This window comes from Phyllobates terribilis, unplaced genomic scaffold (genome assembly GCF_046119375.1).
Source record: "Phyllobates terribilis strain yellow unplaced genomic scaffold, ASM4611937v1 Scaffold_9__5_contigs__length_417890890, whole genome shotgun sequence".
NCBI classification, from domain to species: Eukaryota; Metazoa; Chordata; class Amphibia; order Anura; family Dendrobatidae; genus Phyllobates; species Phyllobates terribilis.
This window is the reverse complement of record NW_027362769.1, coordinates 21,223,683-21,251,308: the sequence shown is the minus strand read 5'-3', so window position 1 is coordinate 21,251,308 and position 27,626 is coordinate 21,223,683. Positions and strand designations below refer to the sequence as shown.

General features: G+C 42.8%; 1 protein-coding gene across 3 annotated transcripts in view; it reads left to right on the top strand.

The window, feature by feature from the left end:
- Positions 1–27,626, top strand: part of LOC141161491 (carboxypeptidase O-like) — a 220,436-nt gene that overhangs the window by 153,944 nt on the left and 38,866 nt on the right. For all 3 annotated transcript variants that reach the window (XM_073646332.1, XM_073646331.1, XM_073646333.1), the window contains 2 exons: positions 17,876–17,963; positions 26,684–26,886. In XM_073646332.1, coding sequence (XP_073502433.1) covers positions 17,876–17,963; positions 26,684–26,886 — 291 coding nt within the window. The remainder of the gene's footprint in view (positions 1–17,875; positions 17,964–26,683; positions 26,887–27,626) is intronic.

The following is a 27,626-nucleotide window of genomic DNA, read 5'->3' as shown; positions in this document are numbered from 1 at the left end:
CTTCAGGTTTCTTTTGAAGGCTTCCACGGTAGGCGAGAGTCTGATGTGTTGGGGCAGAGAGTTCCAGAGTAGGGGGGATGCATGGGAGAAATCTTGTATGCGATTGTGGGAAGAGGAGATAAGAGGGGAGTAAAGCAGGAGATCTTGTGAGGATTGGAGGTTGTGAGCAGGTAGGTACCGGGAGACTAGATCACAGATGTATGGAGGAGACAGGTTGTGGATGGCTTTGAATGCCAAGGTTAGGATTTTGAACTTGAGTCTCTGGGCAATGGGGGGCCAGTGAAGGGATTGACAGAGGGGAGAGGCCGGGGAATAGCGGGGGGACAGGTGGATTAGTCAAGCAGCAGAGTTTAGGATAGATTGGAGGGGCGCGAGAGGGTTGGAAGGGACGCCACAGAGCGGGAGTTCGCAGTAGTCAAGGCGGGAGATGATGAGGGCATGCACTGGTGTTTTTGCAGCGCCTTTGCTGAAGAATGCGCTTATCTGGGAGATATTTTTCAGTTGCAGTCAGCAGGAAGTGGAAGGGGCTTGGATATGTGGTTTGAAGGAGAGATCAGAGTCCAGGGTTACCCCAAGGCAGCGAGCTTGTGGGACTGGGGAGAGTGAACAGCCATTGATGTTGATGGATAGGTCAAATGGGGGTACTGTTAGAACCCTCCTGTTTGTTTTTTCCATCTTGTGTTTTGCTGTCATGTGACCATCAGCCTTTATATTCCAGCTCCGCCCTTTTGGCTGTGCTGGACTTCAGTGTTTGACTCTTTCTCTAGCCAGGTGCTTCGGTGCCTTTCTCTGTCAGTTCGCTTGGTCCTTCTGGGACCTCTAGTACCTTTTTGTCAGTTTGTCTTTTTGTGTTCTGTAACAACTTCTCTGTTTAGGAGGTGTTCCTTTTTTGTCCCAGTCCTTAGTTCTTTTAGGGAACCCTCCCCTTATGCTATAGGTCTTCGTTCAGACTAGCCGAGGACTAAGGCGGGTCTGTTCTCTAGGAACAGTCAGCCTGCTACATCGTAGGGATTCAGCTTAGTCTTACTGTAGGGACAGTTTTCCCCTATCTTTCCTTAGTACTTGTTGCAGATCATAACAGGATATGAATGAGAGAGTGGAAAGATGATGAATTCTGTTTTATCCATTTTAAGTTTTAGAAATCTGGCAGAGAGGAAAGATGAGATGGCAGACAGACATTGTGGGATTTTGGTTAGTAGGGAGGAGATATCAGGTCCAGAGAGATAGATCTATGTGTCATCATCATAGAGGTGATACTGAAAGCCGTGAGACTCTAGGAGTTTTCCCAGGCCAAAGGTGTAGATGGAGAAGAGCAGAGGTCCTAGAACTGAACCTTGGGGGACACCGACAGATAGGGGGCGAGATGAGGAGGTGGTGCGTGAGTGGGAGACGCTGAATGTGCTGTCTGTTAGGTATGAGGAGATCCAAGATAGGGCCAAGTCCGTGATGCCAAGAGATGAGAGAATCTGTAGTAAGAGGGAATGGTCGACTGTGTCGAAGGCAGATGACAGGTCCAGGAGGAGGAGGATGGAGTAGTGTTGCTTGGATTTGGCGGTTAGTAGTTCATTGGTGACTTTGGTCAGGGCAGTTTTAGTTGAGTGATGCGGTCGGAAGCCAGATTGTAAGCAGTCGAAGAGGGAACATGAGGAGAGATAGGAGGACAGTTCAAGGTGGACATGTTGTTCTAGTAGTTTTGAGGCATAGGAGAGAATTGATATGGGGCGGTAGCTAGTCAGAGAGGATGGGTCAAAAGATGGCTTTTTGAGGATGGGTGTGATTGAGGCATGTTTGAAACCTGAGGGGAAGACACCGGTTGTTAGTGACAGGTTGAAGAGGTGGGTTAGGGTTGGGATGAAGACTGTGGTAAGGTTAGGGATGAGGTGGGATGGGATTGCGTCAAGTTCGCAGGTGGTAAGGTGTGATTTGGAGAGTAAAGAGGAGACTTGACCTTCTGTAATGGTGGAGAAGTGGGGTTTGGAGGAGGAAGGTTGAGTAGATATGAGGAGGGTTTATGGGGACTTTAGGCAAAAGCTTTGTCAGATGGTGTCAATCTTCTGCTTAAAGAATGAGGCAAAGTCTTCGACTGAGATGAGAGAAGAGGGAGGAGGCACTGGGGGACGAAGGAGAGAATTGAAAGTGTTGAATAGCTGTTTAGGGTTGTGGGACAGGGAAGATATGAGAGATGAGAAGTATGTTTGTTTGCTGCAGTGAGTGTGGACTTGAAAATAGTGAGGGATTATTTGGGATTGTTGAATGCAATGAAGTGCTCGATGGAGTGAGACCTTTTCCATCTTCGCTCAGCAACCCTCTAGGCCCATCGCAGTTCTTTAGTAAGGTTGGTGTGCCAGGGTTGCCTGTTGATTTTGCGAGCTTTGGTATGTGTGAGAGAGGCGATCGAGTCGAGAGCTGCAGCTATTGTGGTGTTACATAAAGCAGCAGCAACATCTGCGTCATGTACAGAATTTATGTCTGTAAGAGGGAGGAGGGATTCAGAGAGTGAGTGTAGGTCAAGGTGTTCGAGGTTTCTGCGAGGATGTGTAAGTTTGTGGAATGGGGATTGTGGTTCTGGAGAGGAGAGGGTAGAGAATGTGAGGAGGTTGTAGTCAGAGAGAGGGAGAGGTGAGTGAGAGAGGTTAGATAGGGAACAGAGGCAGGTGAAGATGAGGTCCAGCATGTGGCCATCTTTATGAGTAGCTGCAGAAGACCATTGAGCAAGGCCGAAGGAGGAAGTGAGGAATAGGCACTTAGAGACAGATGAGTGGGAAGTGTCAATGGGGACATTGAAGTCACTCATTATGATAGTGGGGATGTCAGCGGAAAGGAAATGAAGCAGCCAGGTGGTGAAGTGGTCTAAGAAAGTGGTGGCTAGCCCTGGGGGTCGGTAAATGACGGCCAGTTGGAGGTCGGAGGGGGAATAGATGCGCACACAGTGCACCTCAAAAGAGGGGAGTGTAACGGAGGGTGGCAGTGGAATTTAGGTGAAGGTGCAGGTATTTTTATACAGTGTATGTAAACGTCTGGTTTCAACTGTGTGTATGTATATATATATATATATATATATATATATATATATATATATATATATATATATATATATATATAGTGTAAATACACTGCTCAAAAAAATAAACACTTAAACAAAAGAATATAACTTCAAATAAATCAGACTTCTGTGAAATCAAACTGTCCACTTAGGAAGCAACACTGATTGACATAGTAACATAGTAACTTCGTTTTTAAGGTTGAAGGAAGACTAAGTCCATCTAGTTCAACCCATAGCCTAACATGTTGATCCAGAGGAAGGCAAAAAAAAAACATGTGGCAACACTAAGCTCCACATTGGGGAAAAAATTCCTTCCCGACTCCATACGACAATCAGACTAGTTCCCTGGATCAACGCCCTATCAAGGAATCTAGAATATATAACCTGTAATATTATACTTTTCAAGAAAGGCATCCATGCCCTTCTTAAATTTTAATAGTGAATAACTCATTACAACATCATGTGGCAAAGAGTTCCATAGTCTCATTGCTCTTACAGTAAAGAATCCCCGTCTGTGATTATGATTAAACCTTCTTTCCTCCAGACGTAGAAGTGGCCCCCTTGTCCCCGTCTCTGGCCTCAGAGTAAAAAGATCAGTAGACAGGTCTTTGTACTGTCCCCTCATATACTTATACATAGTAATAAGATCACCCCTAAGCCTTTTTTTTCCACAGTAAATAACCCCAAGTGTAATAACCTGTCTTGGTATAGCAGAGCCCCCCAGTCCTCTAATAACCTTGGTCGCTCTTCTCTGCACCCGCTCTATTTCAGCTATGTCTTTCTTATACACCGGAGACCCGAACTGTACACAGTATTCTAAGTGTGGTCGCACTAATGACTTGTATAGAGGTAAAATTATGTTCTCCTCATGAGCATCTATGCCTCTTTTAATGCATCCCATTATTTTATTTGCCTTTGCAGCAGCTGCCTGACACTGGCACCAATACACCCAGGTCTTTTTCAGTTACAGTTTTGCCCAGTGTTTTACAATTAAGCATATAATTATACATTTTATTTCCTCTGCCGAAGTGCATTACCTTACATTTATCCCCATTAAAGCTCATTTGTTATTTATCAGCCCAAGCTTTGAGTTTACATAGATCCTCCTGTAATATAAAATTGTCCTCCTCTGTATTGATTACCCTGCAGAGTTTAGTGTCATCTGCAAATATTGAAATATTACTCTGTATGCCCCCTACAAGGTCATTAATAAATATGTTAAAAATAAGGGGGCCCAATACTGACCTCTGTGGTACCCCACTGTTAACTGAGACCCAGTCTGAGTGTTTTCCATTAATAACCACCCTTTGTTTCCTATCACTGAGCAAATTCTTAACCCACATACATATATTTTCCCCTATCCCCATTGTTCTCATTTTATGTATCAACCTTTTGTGTGGAACCGTATCAAAAGCTTTTGAAAAGTCCATATACACAACATCCACTGCATTTCCTTGGTCCAGTCCGGAACTTACCTCTTCATAAAAACTGATCAGATTTGTTTGACAGGAACGGTCCCTCGTAAACCCATGTTGATATTGGGTCATGAGGTTATTCTTCTTCAGATACTCTAGTATAGCATCTCTTAGGAAACCCTCCAGGATTTTACCCACAGTAGAGGTTAAGCTTACTGGTCTATAATTGCCAAGTTCAGTTTTTGTCCCCTTTTTGAATATTGTCACCACATTTGCTATCCGCCAGTCGTGTGGTACAAACCCTGTTATTATTGAATCTTTAAAGATTAAAAATAATGGTCTATCTATGACATTACTTAATTCCTGCAGTACTCGCCGGTGTATCCCATCCGGGCCCGGGGATTTGTCAACTTTAGTGATTTTTAGACGCCGCCGTACTTCCTGCTGGGTTAAGCAAGTGACACTTAATTGAGAATTTTTGTTATCACTGATCATGTTTTCTGTCATGCGATTTTCTTGTGTAAATACGGTTGAAAAAAAATCATTTAGCATATTGGCTTTTTCCTCATCCTCATCCACCATTTCACCCAGACTATTTTTAAGGGGGCCAACACTATCATTTTTTAGTTTTTTACTATTTATGTAGTTAAATAATATTTTGGGGTTATTTTTACTTTCTCTGGCAATGATTCTCTCTGCCTCAATCTTTGCTGCCTTGATTTGATTTTTACAGAATTTATTTAATTTTCTATATTTATTTAATGCCTCATCACTACCTACTTGCTTTAGTTCTCTAAATGCTTTCTTTTTGTCACTTATTGCGCCCCTTACAGCTCTATTTAGCCATAGTGGTTTCCTCCTATTTCTAGCATGTTTATTCCCAAAGGGTATATATTGTGCACAGGTCCTATTCAGGATGCGAATAAATGTCTCCCATTTGCTTTGTGTAGCTTTATGTCTCAGGATATCGTCCCAGTTTATTGCACTAAGAGACAATCAATTTCACATGCTGTTGTGCAAATGGAATAGACAATAGATGGATATTATTGGCAATTATCAATACACACTCAATAAAGGAGTGGTTCTGCAGGTGGGGACCACAGACCACATCTCAGTACCAATGCTTTCTGGCTGATGTTTTGGTCACTTTTGAATGTTGGTTGTGCTTTCACACTCGTAGTAGCATGAGACAAACTCTACAACCCACAGAAGTTGCTCAGGTAGTGCAGCTCATCCTGGATGGCACATCAATGCGAGCTGTGGCAAGAAGGTTTCCTATGTCTGTCAGCGTAGTGTCTGGAGGCTGGAGGCGCCACCAGGAGACAGGCCAGTACACCAGGAGACGTGGAGGGGGCTGTAGGAGGGCAACAACCCAGCAGCAGGACCGCTACCTCCGCCTTTGTTCAAGGAGGAACAATAGGAGCACTGCCAGAGCCCTGCAAAATGACCTCCAGCAGGCCACAAATGTGCATGGGTCTGCACAAACGGTTAGAAACTGACTCCATGAGGGTGGTATGAAGACCCGACGTCCACAGATGGGGGTTGTGCTCACAGCCCAACACCGTGCAGGACGCTTGGCATTTGCCACAGAACAACAGGATTGGCAAAGTCGCCACTGGTGCCCTGTGCTCTTCACAGATGAAAGCAGGTTCACACTGAGCACATGTGACAGACGTGACAAAGTCTGGAGATGCCGTGGAGAGCGATCTGCTGCCTGCAACATCCTTCAGCATGACCGGTTTGGCAGTGGGTCAGTAATGGTGTGTGGTGGCATTTCTTTGGGAGGCCGCACTGCCCTCCATGTGCTCACCAGAGGTAGCCTGACTGCCATTAGGTACCGAGATGAGATCCTCAGACCCCTTGTGAGATCATATGCTGGTGCGGTTGGCCCTGGGTTCCTCCTAATGCAGGACAATGCCAGACCTCATGTGGCTGGAGTGTGTCAGCAGTTCCTGCAAGATGAAGGCATTGAAGCTATGGACTGGCTCGCCCATTCCCCAGACCTGAATCCGATTGAGCACATCTGGGACATCATGTCTCGCTCCATCCACCAACGTCACGTTGCACCACAGACTATCCAGAAGTTGCCGGATGCTTTAGTCCAGGTCTGGGAGGAGATCCCACAGGAGAACATCCGCAACCTCATCAGGAGCATGCCCAGGCATTCTAGGGAGGTCATACAGGCACGTGGAGGCCACACACAATACTGAGCCTCATTTTGACTTGTTTTAAGGACATTACATCAAAGTTGGATCAGCCTGTAGTGTGCGTTTCCACTTAAATTTTGGGGGTGATTCCAAATCCAGGCCTCCATTGGTTAATAAATTTGATTTCCACTGATGATTTTTGTGTGATTTTGTTGTCAGCACATTCAACTTTGTACAGAAAAAAGTATTCAAAGAGAATATTTCATTCATTCAGATCTAGGATGTTTTATTTGAGTGTTCCCTTTATTTATATATATATATATATATATATATATATATATATATATATATATATATATATATATATATACATACAGTACAGACTAAAAGTTTGGACACACCTTCTCATTTAAAGATTTTTCTGTATTTTCATAGCTATGAAAATTGTACATTCACAGTGAAGGCATCAAAACTATGAATTAACACATGTGGATTTATATATTTAACAAAAAAGTGTGAAACAACTGAAAATATGTCTTATATTCTAGGTTCTTCAAAGTAGCCACCTTTTGCTTTGATGACTGCTTTGCACACTCTTGGCATTCTCTTGGTGAACTTCAAGAGGTAGTCACCGGAAATGGTCTTCCAACAATCTTGAAGGAGTTCCCAGAGATGCTTAGCACTTGTTGGCCCTTTTGCCTTCACTGTGCGGTCCAGCTCACCCCAAACCATCTCTATTGGGTTCAGGTCTGGTGACTATGGAGGCCAGGTCATCTAGCGTAGCACCCCATCACTCTCCTTCTTGGTCAAATAGCCCTTACACAGCCTGGAGGTGTGTTTGGGGTCATTGTCCTGTTGAAAAATAAATGATGATCCAACTAAACGCAAACCGGATGGAATAGCATGCCGCTGCAAGATGCTGTGGTAGCCATGCTGGTTCAGTATGCCTTCAATTTTGAATAAATCCCCAACAGTGTCACCAGCAAAGTACCCCCACACCATCACACCTTCTCCTCCATGCTTCACGGTGGGAACCAGGCATGTAGAGTCCATCCGTTCACCTTTTCTGCGTCGCACAAAGACATGGTGGTTGGAACCAAAGATCTAAAATTTGGATTCATCAGACCAAAGCACAGAGTTCCACTGGTCTAATGTCCATTCCTTGTGTTCTTTAGCCCAAACAAGTCTCTTCTGCTTGTTGCCTGTCCTTAGCAGTGGTTTCCTAACTGCTATTTTACTATGAAGGCCTGCTGCACAAAGTCTCCTCTTAACAGTTGTTGTAGAGATGTGTCTGCTGCTAGAACTCTGTGTGGCATTGACCTGGTCTCTAATCTGAGCTGCTGTTAACCTGCAATTTCTGAGGCTGGTCACTCGGATAAACTTATCCTCAGAAGCAGAGGTGACTCTTGCTCTTCCTTTCCTGGGGCGGTCCTCATGTGAGCCAGTTTCTTTGTAGTGCTTGATGGTTTTTGCAACTGCACTTGGGGAGAATTTCAAAGTTTTCCCAATTTTTCGAACTGACTGACCTTCATTTCTTAAAGTAATGATGGCCACTCGTTTTTCTTTACTTAGCTGCTTTTTTCTTGTGATAATACAAATTCTAACAGTCTATTCAGTAGGACTATCAGCTGTGTATCCACCAGAGTTCTGTAAAACACAACTGATGGTCCCAACCCCATTTATAAGGCAAGAAATCCCACTTATTAAACCTGACAGGGCACACCTGTGAAGTGAAAACCATTTCCGGTGACTACCTCTTGAAGCTCATCAAGAGAATGCCAAGAGTGTGCAAAGCAGTCATCAAAGCAAAAGGTGGCTACTTTGAAGAACCTAGAATATAAGACATATTTTCAGTTGTTTCACACATTTTTGTAAAGTATATAATTCCACATGTGTTAATTCATAGTTTTGATGCCTTCAGTGTGAATGTACAATTTTCATAGTCATGAAAATACAGAAAAATCTTTAAATGAGAAGGTGTGTCCAAACTTTTGGTCTGTACTGTATATATATATATATATATATATATATATATATATATATATATATATATATATATATATTGTTCTAATAAATTTGTAATTTTATGTAAAAAAAATTACACATGTTTGGTATCCCTGCATCTGGAACGATCTGCCCCATAAAACTGTCACACTAGTTAACCCCTTCAGTGAACATCGTAAAAAAAAAAAGTGGAGCACAAAACAATGCTTTTTCAACATACCGCTAATCAAAAAGTGGAATAAAATGTGCAATCAAAAGATGAATGTAAATAAAAATGGTATCATTGAAAATGTCATCTTGTCCCGCAAAAAACATGCTATCATACAGCTCCATCAGTGGAAAAATAAAAAGTTATAGCTCTCAGAATACAGCGATTCAAAAATAATTATTTTTTGTATAAAATAGTTTTTCTTGTGTAAAAGCGGCAAAACATAAAAAACCTTTGCAAATGTGGTATCCCTTTAATCGTACTGACCGCAAGAATAAAGTTGACTTATCAATTTTACCACAAGCGGAACAGCATAAAAAAAAAAAAACAATTCCTGAATTGCTGGGTTTTGTTCAATTGGCCTTCCAAAAATCGGAATAGAAAGCGATCGTAAAATGTAATGTGCCTGAAAATGATATCAATAAAAAAGTCAAGTCATCTCGCAAAAAACAAGCCATCGCATGACTCTGTTGGCTGAAATATGGAAAAATTAGAGCTCACAAAATATGGCCATGCAAAAACTAGTTCTTTCAAAAAAGAGTCTTTGTGTGATAGCAGCCAAACATAAAAACCCAATATAAATCTGGTATCGCTGTAATCGCACCGACCCGAAGAATAAAGTCGTCTAATCACTTATACCGCATGAGGAACATCGTAAAAAATAAATAAAACCAATTCTTAATTTCCGTGTAAATCTCTGAAATATGTGATTCAGGTGGAACCCCTAGCGGAAGATTCCCTATAATGAGGCAGATGGAGGCACTGTGGACGCCGTCTGACTTGTGATCCGGCGGTGTCCATCTTTTTTACACATGCATAAAAGTGCTATCGGCCACAGTTTTGTGCACTAATGAAAAGAAGAACAACGCTGAACAGAGGCGAGACGGAATGCAAAGAAACTCTGCTGCCTCATTATAGTGAATGGATCCCTCGGGGATTTCATCCGAATAATGTGATTCGGAGATGTAGATGGAAACCCCGAGATAAGTACTCAGCATAGATCACAGAATAAATGTGATCCCAAATGTTATGTAAAACTAGCTACTGAACCCATTCTGCGCCCGGGTGGCGAGTATTTTTATTGGTATATGGTCACCCACCCTGGTATATGCTCTCCCATCCTGGTATATGCTCCCCCATCCTGGTCCATGCTCCCCCTTCCTGGTCCATGCTCCCCCTTGCTGTTATGTGCTCCGTCATCCTGGTCTCCCATCCTGGTATATGCTCCCCCATCCTGGTCCATGCTCCCCCATCCTGGTATTTGTGCCCTCATCCTGGTCCATTCTCCTTCATCCTACTATTTGCGCCCTTATTCTGCTCCCCCATCCTGGTATATGCTCCCCCATTCTCATCCTATTATGTGCACTCCCATCCTGGTATTTGCACCCCCATCCCGGTCCCCCATCCTGGTCCTTCCTCCTGTTATGTGCTGCCCCATCCCGGTCCCCCCATCCTGGTGTATGCTCCTCCATCCTGGTCCCCCATCCTGGTATATGCTCCCCCATCCTGGTATATGCAACCCCATCCTGGTATTTGAGCCCCCATCCTGGTCCTTCCTCCTGGTATGTGCTCCCCCATCCTGGTGTTATTGTTCCTCGCCCCCCAAAGGAAATCCAACAAATTCTGCACTGCCAAATCCAAATGCCCCCCTTCCTTCTGAGCCCCAGTATGCCTAGACCGCATTTGGCGTCCTCATGTTTGGCATCTCGGTAGTGATGAGAGCCCGCCTAATTTATGGGTGTATGTCTCCAGAAGCATGTGCTCTGCACTACAGCATACTGGGCACTACAGCATACTGGTCACTACAGCGTACTGGTCACTGCAAAGGCAGTTTGCAATTTTCACTCAGCAACATCTGCTGCGGCTTGATTCTGGAAAACACCCATGAAGTCAAAATCATCAGTACACCTGTAGATAAATTCCAAAAGAGGTATAATTTCCTAAATGGGGTCACTTGAGGGGCATTCTGCTCTTCTAGTACTTAGGGGGTCTGTATATGGAGTTTGCAATCTATTCTACAAAAATCTGCGCCCCAGGAGGCAAATAGCACTCTGTCCCTCCCGAGTCTCGCCTTGTTGCTAAGCAGTACTGTACAGCCACATATGGGGTATTGCCACGTTCAGCAGAAATTGCGGGACAAATTTTGGTGCCATTTTTACCCACTTCCCCGTGTGAAAATGTAAAATCTGGGGCTAAAATAACATTTTGGTGGTAAAAATGTAATTATTTTTTCTTCACTGCCGAATGGTATAAAATTCTGTGACACACCCGTAATGTCAATATGATCATTGCACCCTTAGATGAGTTCATTGAGAGATGTAGTTTGTAAAATGGGGTAACTTATGCAGGGTTATTCTGTTGTGGCACCTCAGGGGCTCTCCTGGTGTGTCATGGCACCCGTAAACCATAACAGTAAAATCTGCACTATAATATGGCGCTCCTTCTCTTCTGAGCTTTGCACTGTGCCTGAAAAGTATTTCCCGATTACATGTAGACTATTGACGCACTCAGGAAAAAATGGGCTTCAGTTTGTTGTAAAAAGTTCTCCTATTAGCCCTTATAAAAATTAAAAACTTGGGGCTAAAACAGCACTTTAGTGGTAAAAATGTAATTTATTCTTTCTTCACCGCCCAATGGTATAAAATTCTGAGGGTATATGTTGTGTCAATATGATCACTGCACCCTTAAATGAATTCATTGGTGGGTGTAGTTTGTAAACTGAGGTCACATATGGGGGGTTTCTCTTGTTCTGGCACCTCAGGGGCTCTACCAATGTGACATGGCCCCCTCAAACCATTCCAGCAAAATCTGAACTCCAAAATGGCGCTTCTTCCCTTCTGAGCTTTGCACTGTGCCTCAAAGTAGTTTTTGATCACTACGTGTGGGGATTTCAATTGTTTAGGCACATCAGGGGCTCGCCAAACACAACATGGTGTCCGCTAATTGTTCCAGCAAATTTTGCATTCAAAAAGTCAAGTGGTGCTCCTTCCCTTCCAAGCCCTGCCATGCGCCCAAACAATAGTTTTCCTACACATATGGAGTATTGGCGTACTCTGGAGAAATTGCATAACAAATTGTGTGGTGCAATTTCTCCTGTTACACTTGTAAAAATGCTAAATTTGGGGATAAAAGAACATTTGTGTGTGAAAAATGTGTTTTTTTATTTTCACTTCTCAATGTTATAAACTTCTGTGAAGCACCTGGGGGTTCAAGGTGCTCACCACACATCTAGATAGGCTCCCTGAAGGGTCTAGTTTCCAAAACTGTGCCACTTGTGGATGGTTTCCACTGTTTAAGAACATCAGGGGCTCTCCAAACTTGACATGGCGTCCACTAATATTTCCAGCAAGTTTTACAATCAAAAAGTCAAATGGTGCTCCTTCCCTTAAGAGCAATGCTTTGCGCCCAAACAGTAGTTTTCCCCCTCATATGGGGTATTGGCATACTCAGGAGAAATCGCACATCAAATTGTGTGGTACAATTTTTCCTGTTACCTTTGTGAAAATGCAAAATTTGGGGCTAAAACCACATTTTTGTGGGAAAAATTAATTTTTTTTTATTTTCACGTCTCAATGTTATAAACTTCTGTGAAGCACCTTGGGGTTCAAGGTGCTCATCACACATCTAGGTAAGTTCCCTGAGGGGTCCAGTATCCAAAATGGTGTAAATTGTGGCTGGTCTCCACTGTTTAGGCACATCAAGGGCTCTCCAAATGCGACATGGCAGTCGCTAATTATTCAATCAAATTTTACATTCAAAAAGTTAAATGGAGTTCCTTCTGAGCTCTGCCGCGCACCCAAACAGTGGTTTTACCCCACATATGGGGTATCAGCATGCTCAGGAGAAATTTCACAACACATTATGGGGTCCATTTTTTCCTGTTACCCTTGTGAAAATGAAAAAAATTGTGTCTAAAGTAAAATTTTTGTGAAAAAAAGTTAAACGTTCATTTTTTTTCCATATTCCAAAAATTCTTGTGAAGTACCTGAAAGGTTAGTAAACTTCTTGAATGTGGTTTTGAGCACATTGAGGGGTGCAGTTTTAAGAATGGTGGGTATTTTCTGTCATATAGACCCCTCAAAGTCGCTTCAAATGTGATGTGGTCCCTTAAAAAAATGGTTTTGTAAATTTTGTTGGAAACCCTTATAACTTCCTAACAAAATAAATTTTGTTTCAAAAATTGTGCTTATGCAAAGTAGACATGTGGGAAATTTTGTTTATTAACTGTTTTGTGTGATATATCTCTGATTTAAGAGCATAAGAATTCAAAGTTTGAAAATTGCTAAATTTTCAACATTTTTGTACAATTTTACAACAGCACATGTAAGAACAATACTGCAGCATTTCCATTTTCCTGCGTGTACCTACGTAGTAATGTAACTTTATAGTGTTGCATAATTTTTCTCAATGGTGGGGGAATATTTAAGCAAAAAAAATATTAAAAACATACATAAAAAGGTTGATATTTTGGTATAAAAAATACTAACAAATGTCAACAATTTGAATAAGTGTTTCACTAGTCTAATTTGGTATCCGTACACCCTCCAACTATACTCATCTGGGTTGTTGACACATTTGTAAGCTATTTATCTACCACCTCGAATTTGTTGTTGCACCATCCTTTTTGAGAAGGGGGAATTATGTTTTAAAAGGTTGTCCTCAGCTACTGTATAAGTCTGCAGTCATTTTGGGTGACTGCAGACTTGTGAATCCTCAGTGCGCATGATGTGAGGATTCACAATCCTGCAGTCACACAGAGTTACCTTGGACATCATATGGCAATATACAGGGCCGGCCATTTATATGGATACACCTAAATTAAATGGGAATGGTTGGTGGTATCAACTTCCTGTTTGTGGCACATTAATATATGGAAGGGGGAAAACTTTTCCAGATGGGTGGTGACCATGGTGGCCATTTTGAAGTCGGCCATTTTGGATCCAACTTTATTTTTTTCAATGGGAAGAGGGTCATGTGACACATCAAACTTATTGAGAATTTCATAAGAAAAACAATGGTGTGCTTGGTTTTAACATAATTTTATTCTTTCATGAGTTTTTTAAAGTTTATGACCACTTATAAAATGTGTTCAAAATGCTGCCCATTGTGTTGGATTGTCAATGCAACCCTCTTCTCCCACTCTTGACACACTGATAGCAACATCGCAGAAGAAATGCTAGCACAGGCTTCCAGAATCCATTGTTTCAGATGCTGGGGTACAAAGATAGTGGGGCAATTCTTCATCAATGGAAACCTCAATGCCACTGTATATCTGAAATTGCTACATGATGATGTGTTGCCCTCTGTACGCACTGAAGATGGCACATTCCCTGAGTTTTTCCAACAAGATAGTGCACCACCACAGTATGGGTGTCAGGTCTAAGCATTCCTACATGAACAGTTTCCTGGAAAGTGGATTGGTCGTCGTGGGCCAGTTGAATGGCCACCAAGGTCTACTTTTATCTTTGGGGTCATGTGAAGGCAATTGTCTATGCTGTGAAGATACGAGATGTGCAGCATCTGAAACAACGGATACTAAAAGCCTATGCTAGCATTTCTTCTGCGGTGTTGCTATCAGTGTTTGATGTGTCACATGACCCTCTTCCCATTGAAAAAAATAAAGTTGGATCCAAAATGGCCAACTTCAAATTGGCCGCCATGGTCACCACCAATCTGGAAAAATTTTCCCCCTCCCATATACTAATGTGCCACAAACAGGAAGTTGATATCACCAACCATTCCCATTTAATTTAGGTGTACCCATATAAATGGCCGGCCCTGTATAAGCAAATTCACTTGTGTTACTAGCATGAATCTTTATATTGTAGTTTTATTGCCACAAGATCCAGTTCTACATGATCCAAATATGGCTTGAAAAAGGACTGTAGAGATCTGAGGTTGTGGGTTGTAAGTAATCACCTATGCAGGTTAATGATGCAACAATAGTTTATTGAGCACAGCCATGGTAATAAAGCAATTCCAGGTTAATGGCCAAAATACAGATCTCTCAGTCCTCAAATTCCCAATCTGGGTTCAGTAGTTCCACTGGCTTTGTATAAGGCCATACTCACTGTCTCCCAACTTTTGGTTGGCCCACAGATTTCGTACCTCCAGCCACAGTCTGTAGCCACAGTCCATGATCCTCTAGATCAGAGGTCCCCAACCTTTTTTGCACCAGGGACCGGCTTTAAGCAAGACCAGTTTTCCATGGCCCGGTGGGGGTGGGGGCGGGGCTTTGGTCATATGGGGGTGGGGTTATGAAGGGGTGGAGCTGTATGGGGAGGATGCTGGCGGGACCTCGGTGTACAGCGCTGCTAAGTAGCAGCATTGTACATTGAGCGTCAGTGTATACAGCGCTGCTGCTTAGCAGCGCTACACACTGAACACCGGTACCGGGAGCCGCGTCACTGAAGCCAGTCTGCTGCCCCAGCACGCCCCACATAACATGTTCTGCCGGGGGCGTGTCAGTGAGGAGAGCCTGCCGCCCCACCCCGTCAGGAACACACCATGCTGTGCAGGAGGGCCGCGTCACTAAGACCCGCCCCGTGACGTACAACCCGCCCGACGCCCCACCCCGTCCTGCATAATGTTCTCTGCCGGGAGCTGCGAGCTGTCACGGCTATGGCAGAAAACATTATAAATCCACACACAGCGAGTTCTGACCAGGCGCAGGGCCGCGGAGCTAGCTGTCAGCGGCAGGGCCGGCTCCAGGTTTTTCTGGGCCCCGGGCGAAAGAGTCTCAGTGGGCCCCTTTAACACATACCACGATTCATGATGCAGAGATACAGCGGAGAAATATATATATATAGTACAATGCAAAGATTTCACTTCATGAGTGATATCTATTGTAAATTCTACAATAGCTCAGAAACCGGTGAATCGCTCCACACAGAATAGTGGCCCCCATATAAGGCTCCATACGGAATACTGGTCCCCATATAACGCTTCATACGGAATACTGGCCCCCATATAAGGCCCCATACGGAATACTTGCCCCCATATAAGGCCCCATACGGAATACTTGCCCCCATATAAGGCCCCATACGGAATACTTGCCCCCATATAAGGCCCCATACGGAATACTGGCCCCCATATAAGACCCCATACGGAATACTGGCCCCCATATAAGGCTCCATACAGAATACTGGCCCCCATATAACGCTCCATACAGGATACTGGCCCCCATATAACGCTCCATACAGGATACCGGTCCCCATATAATGCTGCATGCAGGCTGTTACCCCCCACATAATGCCCCATACAGGCTGTCCCCCCCTTATAATGCTCCATGCAGGCTGTTACCCCCCACATAATGCCCCATACAGGCCCCTCCCTTTTAATGCTCCATGCAGGCTGTTACCCCCACATAATGCCCCATACAGGCTGCCCCCCCCCTTATAATGCCCCATGCAGGCTGTCACCCCTCCTCATTATAATGCCCCAAGCAGGAATCCCCCCCTCTTTATAATGCCCCATGCAGGCTGTTCCCCACCTTATAATGCCCCATGCAGGCTGTCACCCCTCCTCTTTATAATGCCCCAAGCAGGATGCCCCCCCTCCCCTCTTTATACTGCCCCATGCCTCCATACATTAAAAAAATAAATAAAATCAAATACTCACCTCCCTTTTCCTCACCTGCTACCTGCTGCCCGCCGCTCGCTGCTCGGCTCCGAACTCCAGCGTTGTCGTTTCTTCCCGCTCAGCGCTCCCTGTGACGGCTCAGGGGAGGGCGCGGTGTAAAGACGTCACCGCGCCCTCTGACCTGAGACGTCACAGGGAGCGCAGAGCAGGAAGACAGCTGATCTGCGGAGGCACGGGGAGAGGTAAGTATCGGGCTGCCGGGGCCCTGAGCAAGCGGCGGAGAAGGGCGGGCGCTGACACCGCTCTCCTCCGCCCATAGCCCAGCGGGGTGCGCGACCGCCAGTGGGCCCCTCTGCCTGCTCAGAGCCCCGGCATTTGCCCGGGTGCTGACGCCGGCCCTGGTCAGCGGCGCCGCGGACCGGCTGAAAAACCCCAACGGCCCGGTCCTGGTCCGCGGACCGGCGGTTGGGGACCTCTGCTCTAGATGGCAGATAAAACGATGAAAGCACAGGTATCCAGTAGCAGCAATCCTTTTAAGAAAGTGTAACTCCAAACGACATAATCCATAATCCAACATGTTCATCCATTCATCCTTCCAAGTCCACGGTCTCCATCCTCTTCCTTCAATCCTTCCACACAACTCCCTAAAACATGTCTCCACTTTCTTCCACTGGGATCAGTCCCCTCCCAGGTCAGAAGTGATCACACCCTCCCCCTTAAACATTCACTGTTCCCTAAAACAATGAAGAGTATTCTAGAAGCCTTCACCTGAGACTGCATGTAAGACCCCCTGTGGTGACGGCTCCACTGTGTCTACAATCTACACACACATAATGAGATTATTGGCTAATGGAACAATGGTTGGATACTCCTGAGATACATATATCCTGAGATACAAATTAGTGGAATGCTGGACATTTTACAAGTGAATCTAGTGCACATACTGACAAGTTAGCAGAACTATATAAAACATAACAAGTAAATCACTAATAAAACACAATAATAATATTAACAAAAATGGTGGTCCTTTGCTGGAAAAGTATCATAGTCTTTAGAAAGTGAGCAGCTCCTCACAAGGACTTTCCAACAATAACCCACAATGTATGATTGGTTGCTATGCTGCATACTAAAAAAAAAAATCACACAAACCATTGAAGAATTGGAATGTTGTGCGTATTGGAAACTTTTATCTCCTGACTCAGCCTCCATGAGAGATTTTGAGATGTGCATCCCTGTAATACTGGAGGGCCCAGTTCTGTTCCTTAGTGTTGAAATGTAGTTTTACCTAACCCAAACACATAATGTGATATTTGAAAATATCTAGTAGAGTAAAAGGATATCCAGCATGTATTGCTATATTGAAAACATGCTGTGGGAGCAATCTCTTGTAAATTGAAATGAGGATGGTAATCTTTTAGAGTAGGATCAAATATGTTAATAAATTGAAGTTTTCAATTATTTTTCTTCTTCAACTCAGGATCGTCTGTGGAGAAAGAATAGGTCACCTCAAACAGATGATTGTTTTGGAGTGGACCTTAACCGCAATTTTGATGCACAATGGTGCAGTAAGTTACAAATTCAAAAGTTTATGACCTGTTTATTTTCTACTATTCTTTTTTAGAACTATATAAAGATATAAAATATAATATATTAGGCATGAACCATTAAATTATGTTTGACATCTCTTACAACTCAAGACTTTGAGAGCTTTAAATGTAGCTTTCAGCTCAATGTACAGTGCATTGTGAAAGTATTTGGCCCCCTTGAATTTTTGTACCTTTTGCCACATTTCTGGCTTCAAACATAAAGATATAAAATTCAAATTTTTTGGGGAAGAATCAACAACAAGTGGGACACAATCGTGAAGTGGAATTAAATTTATTGGATATTTTAAACTTTTTTAACAAATTCAAAGCTGAAAAGTGGGCGTGCAATATTAATCGGCCCCTTTACTTTCAGTGCAGAAAACTCACTCCAGAAGTTCAGTGACGATCTCTGAATGATCCAATGTTGTCCTAAATGACTGGTAATGATAAATAGAATCCACCTGTGCATAATAAAGTCTCCGATTAAATGCACCTGCTCTGTGATAGTCTCAGGGTTATGTTTCAAGTGCAGAGAGCATCATGAAGACCAAGGAACACACCAGGCAGGTCCGAGATACTGTTGTGGCGAAGTTTAAAGCTGGATTTGGATACAAAAAGATGTCCCAAGTTTTAAACATCTCAAGGAGCCCTGTTCAATCGATCATATTGAAATGGAAGGAGTATCAGACCACTGCAAATCTACCAAGACCCGTCCGTCCCTCTAAACTTTCATCTGAATCAAGGAGAAGACTGATCAGAGATGCAGCCAAAAGGCCCATGATCACTCTGGATGAACTGCAGAGATCTACAGCTGAGGTGGGAGAGTCTGTCCATAGGACAACAATCAGTCTTACATTGCACAAATCTGGCCTTTATGGTAGAGTGGCAAGAAAAAAGCCATTTCTCAAAGATATCCATAAAAAGTCTTGTTTGAAGTTTGCCACAAGCCACCTTTGAGACACACCAAATATGTGGAATAAGGTGCTCTGGTCAGATGAAACCAAAATTGAACTTTTTGGCCACAATGCAAAACGATATGTTTGGCGTAAAAGCATCACAGCTCATCAAACTCAAAACACCATCCCCACTGTCAAACATGGTGGTGGCCGCATCATGGTTTGGGCCTGCTTTTCTTCAGCAGGGACAGGGAAGATGGTTACAATTGATGGGAAGATGGACGGAGCTAAATACGGGACCATTCTGGAAGAAAACCTGTTGGAGCCTGCAAAAGACCTGAGACTGGGACGGAGATTTATCTTCCAACAAGACAATGATCCCAAACATAAAGCAAAATCTACAATGGAATGGTTCAAAAACAAATGTATCCAAGTATTAGAATGGCCAAGTCAAAGTCCAGACCTGAATCCAATCGAGAATCTGTGGAAAGAGCTGAAAACTGCTGTTCACAAATGCCCTCCATCCAACCTCAATGAGCTCGAGCTGTTTTGTAAGGAAGAATGGGCAAGAATTTCAGCCTCTCGATGTGCAAAACTGATAGAGACCCCAAGTGACTTGCAGCTGTAATCGCAGCAAAAGGTGGCGCTGCAAAGTATTAACTCAAGGGGGCCGAATAATATTGCATGCCCAACTTTTCAGTTTTGAATTTGTTAAAAAGTTTAAAATATCCAATAAATTTCATTCCACTTCACGATTGTGTCCACTTGTTGTTGATTTTCCTAAAAAAATTAGAATTTTATATCTTTATGTTTGAAGCCAGAAATGTGGCAAAAGGTAGAAAAGTTCAAGGTGGCCAAATACTTTCACAATGCACTGCATTGAGTAAATGCACAATCCCAGATTGGAAACAAAATTTCTCACTAAAACTGTAGTAAAAGTATGTGAACCCCAAATATGTCAAATGCTATTCACTGAAAATGTGAGCATAGACTAGGATAATTGTAACAATATTAAAATGTAACTTTTATTTATACCATGGTATAAACAAGCTATAATAGTTAGAGATGAGTGAATTTATTTGAGTGGAATTGAATTCTCTTTGAATTTTACAAAAATTTGTATTCTGAACAATACAGATTTTTGCAATTTGCTCCACGTGAAGTCAGAAAAATGGCAGCCAACTGAGGCCACCATTTTGCAGCGCAACAGAGGGCCAGGCAAATGATTAAAAAAATAAATATAATATAATATATATATATATAATATATATAATAATACCTCACCTCTTCCCTGTTCCGCCGACCATCATTCACTTCTCCACACCTCTTATTTTGCACTCCCCCTGTCACTTGCACCTTCTTCTGCCTATTCACTCAAAGCTGTGGCTTCAGATGGGACTAGGCATGATTGCAAAAAAGTATGTTTTTCTCTGAAACGTTGTGAATTTTAAGTGAAAACACTTGGAAAACCTGACTGGGAATCACAGAGCAAGCCCTGACTAGACAATGCAGTCCCTGGTCAGCTTGTCCCCCTTTCTCTCTCTCTGTGTACATAGAGACAGACCTGTCAGTCAACAGGAGTGAGGTGGAGAAAAGTCATCCATGGGCAACACTGAACTAGTCAGGTCTCTCCCTATTGTGCCCAGCCAGCTTAACAAACTGTTTCGTCTGAATCGCTGGATCATATCAGAGAAATACTTACCTGGCTGCGGTCATACACCCAAGCTCTTATTCATGCCGCCTGTGGTTTGGGTTTTAACTTGATATAAATGTTGCCATTCTCCTGAATCTGATGTTGTTTCCTTTTGTTTCTATGCCTATCGGTTCCTGAGATATGACCCTTTATTCCTCTTTATTGTAAATTTAGTCTTGTTAGTCAAAAGGGTGTGATCTTCTTGAGAGCCACACCCTCTTGGTTAACAAGACTAGATTTATATACAGGGATAAGAGGGCCATATCACAGGTACTGAGAGGCGCAACAGCAAAAGAAAAACATTGCCATATTCAGGGGAGCAGGAGCATTTACACCAATGTAAATAAATACATAATTATGGCAATTGACAGGCCCTCTTTAACTTCTCAATCGGAAATTTAAAATACCACTAAATCCTGTGCTAGTCCTCAACTAATTATTTTCCCTAATGCTTGATAGGGGGCTACAGAGAAAAATAATCTGTTAGAGCAAAACTTATAAGAAACAATACAGACATCTACAGTACCTTAGTTCACAATGTTTTATCATTCTATACACTTTAAAAAGCATTAGTTCATATTCCCCCATACCTACATGCTGTTTTTTTGTGCAGAAAACCTGCTGCATATAAAAGTTCAAGCAAAGTGGATATATTACGAAAACTGATGACCACTGTGCATTTAAAGATTCTGTTGAATTTGTGTGTTTTTTATGCATAGTTTTCTCTGGTGAACTTGAAAAAAAAACTCATGTAAAAAAGTGGTTGCATTTTTAAATGCAGAATCCCAGAGTTTCTGCACTAAAATAAGCATAAAAATGCTGTTTCAAATCTGCACCCAAAATATGTATCAATGGGGAAAACACCTAAAAATCAGCAAAAACACAATAATCAGAGCAGATTACTATGGTGTATTTTGTGTAGATACCTGCAGAAAAACACACAGCTGAAAAAAAAAAAAGGTTTTTCATATAGGAACACGCCATTACATGTTTCTTCACTATTTTGATACTGTTATGAATCAACAAGCGGTATGCAGTGGTCTAACTAAAAGCATGAAGTCAGACGGATTCTTTCTGGATCACATAGTAGAGAAAGTAACACATTTTATAGCACGCATTGAGGTTTAGCACAAGACTTACCACCATTAGAAATTACCAGTTTCAGAGTTAGTAGCCCAACCATTAATGGTAGACTGGTAGAATTTTTGTGAGCTAGTTAGGTGGTCACTTGTGATAGATATCATCTAGTGATGAGCGAGTGCGCTCGCCACTGCTTGATACTCGATCGAGCATCAGGGTGCTCGGGCACGCTCGTTACTCAATCAAGTATCGCGGGTGCTGGAGCTCAATGCTCGGGTCCCCGACCCGCATTGTTTCGCGGCTGTTAGACAGCCAATAAACATGCGGGGATTGCCTGCCATACATGCTAATGACGTAGTGGCTGGCACTACTGTGATTGGCCGGCTGCATCACATCATCGGGTTTTATATGAGACCCGGTGACGCTATGCTCGCCACACTGTGCTCTGGAAGCAGTCCAGGGAGAGTTGTTCTAGGAGGGAGAGCTTAGATTAGAGCAGGCATATAGGCAGTGTTTATTTGCTATTGCTGTACATATATACAGCTTCTGCTGGTAGAGCGTAGGTTTAACCGTAATAAATAAATAATTTAAAAAAACGACGATTGGCAGCTGACATGAAGCCAAGGTTTGTATTGGAGAGGCGTCTATAACAAGCCCCCAGTACTAACCCCATAGTAAGGTTTAAAAATAAACACATGGCCTGAAAAAAATCCTTTATTTGAAATAAAAGTCCACACAGTTTTAATAATTTAAGAATAAAAAACACCATATACTCACCTAACGCCTAATCCGATGAAGTCATTGTCACCTGTAAAAAAACAAACAAAAAAAAACATCCCTCACCTGTCCGACCTGATGACATAATCCACAATGTCCCATGAAGATCTGGGTCAGTTGTAGAGCAGTCACATCAGCAATTACTGACGGCTATACAATGACTCCTGTGCCAGTATACAGCACTAAGCTGCCAGGAGAGAGGTCACCAGAGTTCAATCAGCTGATGAACTCTGGTGACCTCACTTACGGCACCGCTGCTGTGTGAGAATTTTCTCACGCGGTGGTGCAGTAAGTGAAATCACATGAGCTCATCAGCTGATGAACTCATGTGATCTCTCTCCGGGCAGCTTATCGTGATACACTGAGGGAGCGATGATACTCCTGTCAGTGTATCGCCAGCTGCTGAATAGAGCAGTCACATCTCTCTATGTGGCTGTCATATTCATGAGATCTGCATGGGATACTCAGGATCACAGTGGATAGGAGAGGATTATGGTGGTTTATTACTTTTTTTATTACAGGTGACATGGGCATCAGGTATTAGGGATTAAGGTGAGTATGTGTTTTTTTTTATTTTTTACAGGGGACGACAACATCGGCGATTAGGTGTAGGTGAGTATAATGTATTTTTTATTTCTATTTAAATAATTATTTATTAATTTAAACTTTTTTTTTTTACTTTCACTGCGGAAGCGCCAGCTGATGAGATTACTCCTCTCATCATCTGTGCTTTTGCTCCCCGTTTATAGTGAAAGCAGGCGCCGACTGATGGAGGTAGTAGTCTCCTCAGCCGGCACCCATGACCCACGGTAAGCTTTTTACCACGGGTCACTGTCACTACTCCAGGATCACACTGACATCTGACATCGTGATCCCACAGCACTCTGACCCGCGATAACGATGTTACCTCCAATCACAGCCCCTGTTTCCCACGCTGTCACGTAGATGACTGCGGGAAAGCAGGGATGTTCATGTCCGGGCTGACTTTTGATGATTCTAGCTCAAAAGGCTCGGGAATCCGAATACGAATCCGAATGAGCAACGTTCATGCCAAATTTGAAAAAAAACAAACGTTTTCCAAACATGTTCGCTCATCTCAAATAAAGTACGGCTATTGACAGGCGTTGGGTAGTGTTGAAGACTCTCATCAGAGCCACCGGCTCAGTGACGCAGGGGCTCTGATGAGAGCTATCGTCAGCACCAATGCCTGTGAATAGCTGTAGTTTACTGCTATTCACAGACGCCGGAGACATCGGGGAATGTGGACTACATTGGAGGAGCTTTGAGGGAACATTTTTGATAATTAATTGGTGAATGAGGGATAGTGAGGGGAAAGTCTTTATTCAAATAAAGTATTTTTTTTCTGTGTGTGTTTTTTTCTCTTTTTATTTACTGAGTTAGTAATGGGGATGTCTGATAGTTGCCTCTCCATTACTATCCCCTGGGCTTGATGCCAGCTAACATTACACAGCTGGTATTTTTAGGCTGGGAAGGGCCAAATAACCATGGACCTTGCCAGCTTGATAGTATCAGCCCCCAACTGACTGCTTTACCTTGGCTGGTTGCCAAAAATAGGTGGGACCACAAGTCATTTTTTTAAATTATTTATTTAGTTCCAAGCAGCAACCTGGGAGTCAGAGCTGCATCCAGGTGTTTTCCCCATGCTGTTCCCATTCAGTTTGAGCACTGTTTCCATCCATTTCAGTGATTTTCCTGCCCCCCAGTCCTTTTAGGGTTTGCCTGAAAAATGCTCCAGTTTCCCATTGACTTCCATAATACTTGTTACTCGAGTCGAGCACATCCGACCTGCTTGATTCGAGTAACGAGCACTTGAGCATTTTAGGAATCAATCATCACTAATACAATCTCATACAGTACTCAAGCTGGACCATTCTTGGGCCTCAGTCAACTGATGCTTCCTTGTCGTGTGATATAAGTGTTTGCGTTATCACTGGAGATGAGCAGATCAGTTCCGTGGAGTATCCAGTTCAAGTCGAATTTTCAGAAATTCACAGAGTTCCACACAAATTCAAACACTTTGAGATTTCATTTCTGATTCGCAAAAAAAAACAGCTTGCCCAACACCATTTCCCAGACCTCTGAAGTATCAAAGAGGGGACTAATGCAATTTGCGTGGATGTGTGAGCTCCCCCAAAAAGGCCCTGTAGCTTTTACATCTAGCAGATTATCATACCTTGTACATTGGTGGTCAGTGCCTGGGTCATCAGAGATTAGCGATTCCCATTGGGGCTTAGTCGAGTATAGGATTGGAAGTTTGTTCGTCAGAATCGGTTTCCATCTCCATATTCCACTGGAGACATTGAACAAAAATATAAACGCAACAATTTTGCTTTTGCTCCCATTTTTCATCAGTTGAACTCAAAGATCTAAGACTTTTTCTATGTACACAAAAGGCCTTTTTCTCTCATTTATTGTTCACAAATTTGTCTAAATCTGTGTTACTGAGCACTTCTCCTTTGCTGAGATAATCCATCCACCTCACAGGTGTGGTTTATCAAGATGCTGATTAGACAGCATGATTATTGCACAGGTTGCCTTAGGCTGGCCAAAATAAAAGGCCACTCTAAAATGTGAACTTTTACAGCATTGGGTAGTCAGAAAACCAGTCTAATGTGACCACCATTTGCCTCACGCAGTGTAACTCATCTCCTTTGCATATAGTTGATCAGGTTGTTGATTGTGGCCTGTAGAATGTTGGTCCACTCCTCTTCAATGCTTGTGCGAAGTTGCTGGATGTCGGCAGGAACTTGGACACGCTGTCATATACGCCAATCAAGAGCATCCCAAACATGCTCAATGGGTGACACCTTCTGGTGAGTATGCTGGCCATGCAAAAACTGGGATGTTTTCAGTTTCCAGAAATTGTGTACAGATCCTTGCAACATGGGGCCGTGCATTATCATGCTGCAACATTAGGTGATGGTCGTGGATGAATGGCGCAACAAGGGGTCTCAGGATCTTGTCACGGCATCTCTGTGCATTCAAAATTACATCAATAAAATCAATAAAATGCACCAGTGTTTGTTTTCCATAACATATGCCTGAACAAATCATAACCCCACTGCCACCATGGGCCACACGATATGCAAAGTTGACATCATCAAACCGCCATATATGCAGTCTGCCATGTGCTTTGTACAGTGAAAACCGGGGTTCATCCATGAAGAGAACACCTCTCCAACGTGCCAGACGCCATGAATGTGAGCATTTGCCTTCTCAAGTCAGTTACGACGACGAACTGCAGTCAGGTAGAGATCCGATGAGGATGTTGAGCATGCAGAGGAGCTTCCCTGAGATGGTTTCTGACAGTTTGTGCAGAAAGTTTTTGGTTATGCAAACAATTGTTGCAGCAGCTGGCGGCTGGCTGGTCTCAGACGATCTTGGAGGTGAAGATGCTGAATGTTGAGGCTGGTGTGGTTACACGTGGTCTGCAGTTGTGAGGCCAGTGGGATGTACTGCCAAATTCTTTGAAAGGCCTTTGGAGGCGGCTTGTAGTAGAAAAATGAACATTCTATTCACGGGCAACAGCTCTGGTTGACATTACGGCAGTCAGCATGCCAATTGCACAATCCCTCAAACGTTGCAACATCTCTGACATTGAGCTATGTGATAAAACTGCACATTTTAGAGTGGCCTTTTATTGTGGCCAGCCTAAGGCACACCTGTATAATAATCATGCCGTCTAATCAGCATCTTGATATGCCACATCTTTCAGGTGGATGGATTATCTTGGCAAAGGAGAAATGCTCACTAACACAGATTTAGACAAATTTGTAAACAATAGAGAGAAAAAGGCCCTTTGTGTACATAAAAAAGTCTTAGATCTTTTAGTTCAGTTCATGAAAAATGGGAGCAATAACAAAAGTGTTGCGTTTATATTTTTGTTCAGTGTACATATCATATTGAAAACTCTTTCTCTCTCTGAATATTCTCCAAATCTAGCAAATTCAAATTTCAAATCATCTACTCATCTCTAGTTATCACCTATTATACCTTGTTTCTAACAAAGTATTAATAGTAGTTTGCAATAGTACCGTAATTACCAGCATCTAGACTTAAATATTAGCTTCTGATTAGATCTGATAAGGACTGACATCCAGAGTAATGTGCTTCCAAATCTATGAGATTCTATCATTCTCATTTCTTATATTTTTAAGACTGTACAGATGTTGCTGTTAATAAACTATTAACATTTTTCCTCATTCTTTTTGATGTTTTTTTTAAATATTTAGGTGTTGGAGCAGACGCATTCTGTGATAGTTTCGTCTTTTGTGGTCCAAGTGCTGCTTCAGAACGTGAAACCAAAGGTGTGGTCAAACTTTTTGAACAAGTGAAATCCAACATGCTCATGTACCTTACAGTTCACAACTATGGAAGACTTATTCTTCTTCCTTATGGATATAAACAGAATCAATCTGCAAATCATAATGAAATGGTAAGTTTCTTTATAACATAATGAATTTAAATATAAAATAAAGGTGTGGTCTGGTACCTAAAAAGTCCTTTCTAAATATCTATTTTTACACCCTCACCACTTTTGTAATTATCTTTATTCCCTATTAGTGTTTATTCCCTAAAAGTGTTTTTTTTACTTCATTTCCTGTGACGTTTTGTTTAAGAGTAGTCTCAAATGGGAAATCACAGGAGGCTGGGGCTGCACTCACTTCCGTGCAGTGTCTATCGCCCCTGCTGGAACAAGACAACTTCAGTGCTGCAGTTATTTTCCACAGTTTCTTGCATCACTGCCCTCTGAAGATATCCTGGAACCATGGTGCTTGAAGCTGCAGGAGAGGTGAGTGCAGCGCCCGCACTCTGCTTCTGTCGGGCGACATTGTTGTCACTCACTGCTTCTTTCATTGCCCCCTGATGAAGTCTTATTTCACAAAGCTGCAGCGGCGGAGATAGAAACAGAGTGCCGGCGCTGCACTCACCTCTCCCACAACTTCTATCAGCGCTGTGCAACCAGAATATCTTCAGAGGGGGTTGATGCAAGAAACTGTAGTAAATAACTGCAATGATGCCCCCTGATGACATCCTGTTCCAGGAGAGTTGATAGATGCTGCAGAGAAGTGAGTACCACCCTGTCCTCCTGTAATGTCCGGTTTGTGACTCCTCTCAAACAAAATGTAATTGGAAATGATGTAGAAGAAAAAAAACAATGTTAGCGATTAGATA